Genomic DNA, 7,982 nt, shown 5'->3' with positions numbered 1-7,982 from the left:
AGGAAAAATCCTGTTACAAATACACAAATTGTAACCGGACTGTCCAAAGAGTCACGTGAGGGAAACAAGTTTTATTGTCTGTGTTTTGAAATTTGTGCAATATTTATTCAAAATTAAACATTTATATATTGAGTTACGCATTTGTGGATCACGGTACAGATACACGTACATATGTGTAAAACATTTCTGACCATTTTGAAACAATAATAACTGCATACAACACACTGACACTCTATGGATGTATATGATAAAATTCTAACTACTAAACGCTACACACAACTCACACACACAATAAGATACAAACGCACATAGGTGGACAGACACACAAAATCACCAGCACACACAAACATTCACACATATTGAATTTGTGTTTTTTAAATAATTAAATAAAAAACAAAAATCGAATATGAATTATTTGTTATTTACACAGAGTTTGATAATTCCAATAGTGTTGAAAAACGTTTTACAATTGTTTTTATTAAATGTGTCCTCTTTTAAATTCCATATAAAATGTTGGTATAATAGCGCCAGACAAAACTAATAGAGCACTGAACTGTATGATCGAACTTTCAGCCAATCGTGTGACATGCAGACGATCATGTTACGACGTAGAAGCTGTGGTGCGTCAATTTATATTTCATGTCAGTTTTATGAAGTGAATTTAAAAGGCTATGAATAAAAAAAATATTGAATTTAGAAATTTCATTTTTGAATAATTGGAATTAGAAAATAAAACTATGTGTAAAAAAAGTGACATATTTCATACCAAACACAACCATAGAAACACAACATGCTTAGCTTAATGTCCAAACATATCAATGGAAAGACACACAATTTCCAGTCATAAATTTGAGACAACACTACACACACACTCTGGACAAGAACGCTTAGAAGAACACACACTGTAAAGCACAACAACAGGTTCTGGACCTTCTGGTCCCTCAGACGTCTGAAAGGTCCCGGATCACGACGAGCCGCTGTTAACAAGCTGTCATGGACGCACACCTCGACACCGTGACCCCAGAGGTCCGTCCTGTCATGTTGTCGTTTCACTGAAACAATATCCGAGTCTGAGAATAGCAGCTGCTGTCAGCGAGAGACGGAGGACAACAGGGCGAGGGGACGAGTGGCTTTGTCTTTCACTCAGACCGGTCCACATGTGGGACGAGGCTCGATGGAGAGGACGGTTCTGAGGGTCAGGTCTGAGGGTCAGGTCTGAGGGTCAGGTCTGAGGGTCAGGTCTGAGGGTCAGGTCTGAGGGTCAGGTCTGAGGGACAGGTCTGAGGGTCAGGTCTGAGGGTCAGGTCTGAGGGTCAGCTCTGAGGGTCAGGTCTGAGGGTCAGTTCTGAGGGTCTCAGGTCTGAGGGTCAGTTCTGAGGGTCAGGTCTGAGGGTCAGTTCTGAGGGTCAGTTCTGAGGGTCAGGTCTGAGGGACAGTTCTGAGGGTCAGTTCTGAGGGTCAGGTCTGAGGGTCAGTTCTGAGGGTCAGTTCTGAGGGTCAGGTCTGAGGGTCAGTTCTGAGGGTCTGTTCTGAGGGTCAGGTCTGAGGGTCAGGTCTGAGGGTCAGGTCTGAGGGTCAGTTCTGAGGGACAGGTCTGAGGGACAGGTCTGAGGGTCAGGTCTGAGGGTCAGTTCTGAGGGTCAGTTCTGAGGGACAGGTCTGAGGGACAGGTCTGAGGGTCAGGTCTGAGGGTCAGTTCTGAGGGACAGGTCTGAGGGACAGTTCTGAGGGTCAGTTCTGAAGGTCAGGTCTGAGGGTCAGTTCTGAGGGTCAGGTCTGAGGGTCAGTTCTGAGGGTCAGTTCTGAGGGTCAGGTCTGAGGGACAGGTCTGAGGGTCAGTTCTGAGGGTCAGGTCTGAGGGTCAGTTCTGAGGGTCAGTTCTGATGGTCAGTTCTGAGGGTCAGGTCTAAGGGTCAGGTCTGAGGGTCAGTTCTGAGGGTCAGTTCTGAGGGTCAGGTCTGAGGGACAGGTCTGAGGGTCAGTTCTGAGGGTCAGTTCTGAGGGTCAGTTCTGAGGGACAGTTCTGAGGGTCAGTTCTGAGGGTCAGTTCTGAGGGTCAGGTCTGAGGGTCAGTTCTGAGGGACAGTTCTGAGGGTCAGTTCTGAGGGTCAGTTCTCAGGGTCAGGTCTGAGGGTCAGTTCTGAGGGTCAGTTCTGAGGGACAGGTCTGAGGGTCAGTTCTGAGGGTCAGTTCTGAGGGTCAGGTCTGAGGGTCAGTTCTGAGGGTCAGTTCTGAGGGACAGGTCTGAGGGTCAGTTCTGAGGGTCAGGTCTGAGGGTCAGTTCTGAGGGTCAGTTCTGAGGGACAGTTCTGAGGGTCAGTTCTGAGGGTCAGGTCTGAGGGTCAGTTCTGAGGGTCAGTTCTGAGGGACAGTTCTGAGGGTCAGTTCTGAGGGTCAGTTCTGAGGGTCAGTTCTGAGGGACAGTTCTGAGGGTCAGTTCTGAGGGTCAGTTCTGAGGGTCAGTTCTGAGGGACAGTTCTGAGGGTCAGTTCTGAGGGTCAGTTCTGAGGGTCAGGTCTGAGGGTCAGTTCTGAGGGTCAGTTCTGAGGGTCAGTTCTGAGGGACAGTTCTGAGGGTCAGTTCTGAGGGTCAGTTCTGAGGGTCAGTTCTGAGGGACAGTTCTGAGGGTCAGGTCTGAGGGTCAGGTCTGAGGGTCAGGTCTTCAGGAGCGATGGTCAATGTTTGAATTGAAACTTTGAAGAATTTAAAATAATTAACTAGTATTTATTTTTTTTATGTTTAATACTTTTTACATTGAAAGGTTTTTTGATCATTTTTTTTTTTTAATTATATTTAATATTTTCAATATGATACATATAGTTTGATATTTTCACTCCAATAATTCAAAAATAAATGTCCTAAATTCAATCATTTTTAATTTATAGCATTTTAAATTCAATATATAAAAACGTAAAAATGCCAACAGACAATACTGAGCTACTTGATCGAACTTGAATCAGCCAATCATGCGACAAGAAAACGATCATGTGACATTGTCCGGTGGAACAAGTATACAAACATTTTTATATTGAACTTTAAAGGCTACAAATTAAAAAATATTAAATTTTCGATTTTTTTTTTTATTTATTATTGAAATTAAAATACTTAACTGTATGTGTATAAAAATTATAGTAATCATATAAATATATATTTTATTAGATTCAATTATTAACAAATACAATTAAGTGCTAGAAAAACAAAGTTTAAACAACAAATTCAATGTATCAACATTTGAAATGTTGAATTGAACCATGTATTGATCAGAATTTTCAAAGTTATTATACAAGAAAAGTCTTCTAAGGGGTCAAAAAGTCTTCAAGCTAGTTCCAAACCAGCAACACACTAGATAACCTGATAGCCTCGTCCTCCATCGACCTTCTTCCAAGTTCCTCTCCTTGTGTCTCCAGGTCTGGAGTCTCTCCGGGACAGCGCCCACTCCACCCCGGTCCGCTCCGTCTCCCACGGGGACTCCTTCATGTCCTCGCGGGGCCACCTGCTGGACGGCAGCGAGGCCGGCTCGTCCTCCGTCATCTCGGACGAGGCCTACAGCCCCTCGGACAGCGTGCTGCCGACCCCCGTGGCCGACCACGGTGGGGAGTCGACCGGAGCCCGGCACGTCAACGGCGCCCCCGGCGGCGCCGACGAAGACAGGGAGTCGGAGGCGGGCTCGTCGAAGGACAGGAAGCCGGCGGACTTCAGGGCCGGGCGGCGAGCTCTGCGTCTGGTCCGGAGCAAGTCGTTGCCGCCCAGCGACGTGGAGGAGCTGAACAAGTTCGTCCTGAGCGTTCTACGGTTGTTCCTGGTCACCATCGGACTCCTGTTCGCCCTGCTGCTGCTGCTCATCATGCTCACCGAGTCGGACCTGGACATCGCCTTCCTCAGAGACATCCGGAAGACGCCGGAATTCCAGCAGTTTCACATCGAGTACTTCTGCCCGCTGCGGCGCTGGTTCGCCTGTAAGATCCGCTGGATAGGAGGGTTCCTGGTCAGCAAGTGAGCCGGACCCAGAACCAAACAGACCCGACCGATCGAATGGGAAATACGTCCACACCATGTTTTTGACGTCAACAGTGTAGAGTAGAAGTGACGTGTCGAGGTAGAAGTACAGACATCGTGAACTGATTGTATCTCAACCAATCAGATCGCAGAACAATCACGACACGGTGAACATCCACAGAGTTATAGGACGTCAGGTGACGAGGAAGTAGGAATGCGAGCCGACCCATGACCCCTGAGGTATCCAGGACCAATTAGACTCCTTATGAATATGAATAAAAACATTATGACCACAGGTTTTCAACTGAAATCCCTAAACTCAAAAGTTAGAACATAGAATAGGACGGACTTTCTTCTGGGCTTGAGAAGGTTTTGTGGGTTTCAATGACCTTGAACTTGTCCTCCTAAGAGGACGCTCTTCCACTGGCTGGAACATAATGCAAACTGGTCCTAACCAGGCCCAGTTTGCATTATGTTTCACGATACATCGGAGCAGATACTAGATCTGGTTGCAACCGAGCCGGCACTAAAAAGGCGAATCTACCGACTTCCAGCCTCTGATTGGTCAGAGAGTGATTTCAACACCAGGACCCCCCACACAAGAAAACAAAACCTCCCGTTAAAAAAATAAAAAAATATATGTGAAGGTCTACAGTCTGTTAGAAGGTCGAGTCGCGCAGGGGATGGAACCGTGTGGTGGAGAAATACAAAAAGAAAGTCATCAGGACCATGTTTTCAACTCATTACTTTATAAAGTTGCTATTAAATCTGGGCGAACGAGAGGTTACGAGAGTCCATTATGACGTAATAATGGCTTCACTCCTCCTCCAGCCAGCTGTTATTACGCCCCGCTTTGTTTATACAACGAGTCCCTTGGAGATGGAGACTTCCAGGATCGATGATGCGCGGTGATAAACCTCGATCACAGCAGAGTGGGCGTGGTTATGGTCGACAAGATTTAATCTCTAAAGTGATGGTAGTGGGCGGAGCTTAAGATCATTTTCTAATGTCAATATTTCAATGAAAAGAGAGTTTTGTACAAACACACACTGACGATACAATAGAGTCACACATCACAACAACACACACTTAAATCAACATTAGTTTACTTTAAGAACATTATCTGAACTCATTGAAGCCTAAACAAATGTGAAAATACCCTAAAAAAGCATCACTTCAAATTTTAATTCCAATCTAAAGCATGAAAGACTAGTGAACTGAGCCTGGATACACTCGAGCCTCTCCTGACCGCGACGAGGAAATAAGCAATAGAACAAAAATGAACTAGAAAGGAGATGATGGCGTTAAAGCTGTTGGATTGAGTGTTGAGGAGATTTGTTTTGTTTACAGTAGCGTCCCTGAAAGCGGACCCTCATGTCGCCTCCATCTGGTCCGTCAGCGTCTCTACTTTCACGCTCCTGACAAGAACAATGTGAAGCACAGTATTTGTGGATGTTTCCTGTGATTCGTTGTGCGTCTCGCGTCACAAACTCTCCTCGTCGGGTCCTTTTGTGCGTTTGATTTCAACTCGTCATCCACCGAATAATAGTAGTATTTATTTTTGTATTCATTTATGTGTGTAGTGCGTTTTCTATGAGAGTTTAAAATGTAACAAGATTCAGTCCTTATGAAGCTAAAGTCATCACAACGTGTCGTGAGTGCGTCAAGAGTTGTGTAGTTGTGTGAAGGTGAGAGGAGGCGTTGTGTGTGTGTGTGTGTGTGGGGGGGGGGGGGGTGTATGTGTGTGTGTGTGTGTGTGTAGATGTTATCATCAAACACTTTTATTAGCACTGGATCAGTACAAGTATCTGATTATCAGGACTGTTTTGACATTAGTTCATTTTTTATTTTTCATATACTTGAACACAAGATGGCGTCAGTCAAGGTTGTCATGGTTACGGAACTAAAAGGTGTCGATTGATCTTAAAAAAAACAAAAACCTTGAAAACTACATTGTGTACTACTTAAAACTCACCAGAAGAGTTGAGAGAACATTCAAAAGAAAAAAAAGAATTTGTATCATATCAAGAGTGAAGCAATAAAATCGATGTTAGCATGTGTTGCGGTGAAGTTAGCATCCAAGCTAACAAGTCACCGTCATGGAAACGACTCCTGAACCGAGCTAACAAATGTATATGTCAAGTCCTTCCTTAGCTAGTTAGCAATATTAAGCTCATGGCTACATTCAAGAGAAACGTTCACTATAGTTTTAAGATTATTTTTCCGTCCAAAAAAAAAAAAGTAAGAAAACGCTAGCGTGTGACCTTGAAAGAAATAGCAAATAATCGTGCGCGTCGTCGTAGTGTTTTCACGTAGACGTGCACTTCTGATGAGACCAGAACTTTGTCCAATCGTAGGAAGTTTCCGTGCAATGTTGTGATGTTTTCAACAGCTCTGTCGTCCGTCAGAGACTCTGCGTAGAGCAGGATGATCCAGAGAAGAAGGACAGCAGGACTGTTGGTTTTGATGCCGTACATGAGGAACGTGACGACAGGAAGTTCAAGATGGACTTCCTCTCACGAGTCTTGAATAAACGTTCTGCTGGTTTCTATGGAAGAGCTGCTCAAGAGAGTTTCATGTTTACATCCACGTCACACACCAAAGATTCCCGTCGGACGTCTCTCCCTCCGTTTTCTAGGGTCGTCCGAACCTGCTTCAGCCTTACGTCACGCTCAGATTATAATCCCGACCCATCCTGTCACGACGCCGTCCCGTCCAGACGCTGTGACGAGCATGAAACCAAGAGAATGATTTATTTATGCAACAAAGTGGAATGAAGGCCGGGCGGACCTGCATCATAGTAAACTAACTGTTCCTCAATAATCCAGAGAATGACGGCGGACGCTGGTCTTTACCAATCAAATAATAAAGATGTGATCGCGAACCACGTCGTGTTCCGTTTGTCGATCATTTCAATTCAATTTCAATTCAATTTTATTTAAAGTGTCTTATCATAACAAAGTTATCTCAAGACACTATACAGTTGAAATAAGACTACAGTTGATTAAGGAAAAATAGATCCCAGCAATTCAACAAAGAGCAAGAAACAAAACACTGTACAGTGAGCTATGGCGAGGAAAAACTTCCTTTTAGAAGGCAGAAACCTCGAGCGGAACCAGACTCATTGTTGACGGTCTGCCGCTTTGACCGGCTGGGAGGAAGGATGGGGGGGTAGACAGATGGATAAGGAGAGGAGTGAGGGAGGATATAAGCATTTGCTTTTTCGAATAATGAAATTCTGAAATTTCTTTACTAAAAGGCCGGATTTGTTTAGTTATGTTTTACCGATATAGTTGGACATCTTTATTTCAATAATAATTTCTATGATTCAACCTTTAAATAGACGTTTTCTTTAATTAAATTGTTCCAAAAATGAGTTCCACAAAAACATTTCAATAAAAAAGTTTCAATATTTAAAATGTTCGCGACCACTAGATGGCACTCTACCATTTTGGCAACTCATAACTACAGCGAGGGATATAAGAAAATATCGATACACTTAAATATCGCTATTTTGTTTTCACAATAGCGAATCAATATTCACCAGCACTGTATAACTTCTTTTTTTTTCATGCTTTTAGATCATGTTTTATTTTGTATCATAGTTATTATATGGTTTGCATTTCAAAAAACATGTGTATTTTAATTTTATTTAATGTTTAAAATGTTAAATTCAATATTCTGATGTCACTGATATAAGAACATATGGCATTTTAGGAGATAAAGTATTACTTTTAATGTATTTCAGCAATTTATAACTCAGTTTCTATTCAGAACCTGGTCTCACTTTTGAACCCATTTCAAATAAGAACCGATTTCACTTCAGAATCCACTTTAAGTACGGATTTCAATAAACAACGCGCAATATTAACTTGTTCAGGTTCTCATTTGAGTTCCTGAAACATTATCTCTTCGTTAACTTAATACACAACATTGTAATTTACCTTCTGTGTGGCAACACTGACCCCCTCAGGACAAAACGGAAA

At 43.3% G+C, this 7,982-nt stretch overlaps 1 protein-coding gene across 1 annotated transcript in view; it reads left to right on the top strand.

Moving 5' to 3' along the window:
• Positions 1-4,418, top strand: part of frmd5b (FERM domain containing 5b) — a 76,078-nt gene extending 71,660 nt beyond the window's left edge. Inside the window, exon 14 of the mRNA XM_087793027.1 lies at positions 3,408-4,418. Coding sequence (XP_087649153.1) covers positions 3,408-3,997 — 590 coding nt within the window. The 3' untranslated portion in view covers positions 3,998-4,418. The remainder of the gene's footprint in view (positions 1-3,407) is intronic.
• The last annotated feature ends 3,564 nt before the right edge of the window (positions 4,419-7,982 follow it).

Source organism: Callionymus lyra, chromosome 6 (genome assembly GCF_982586985.1).
Source record: "Callionymus lyra chromosome 6, fCalLyr1.hap1.1, whole genome shotgun sequence".
NCBI classification, from domain to species: domain Eukaryota; kingdom Metazoa; phylum Chordata; class Actinopteri; order Syngnathiformes; family Callionymidae; genus Callionymus; species Callionymus lyra.
The sequence above is the reverse complement of the archived record's forward strand: the minus strand, read 5'-3'. Positions and strand labels throughout refer to the sequence as shown.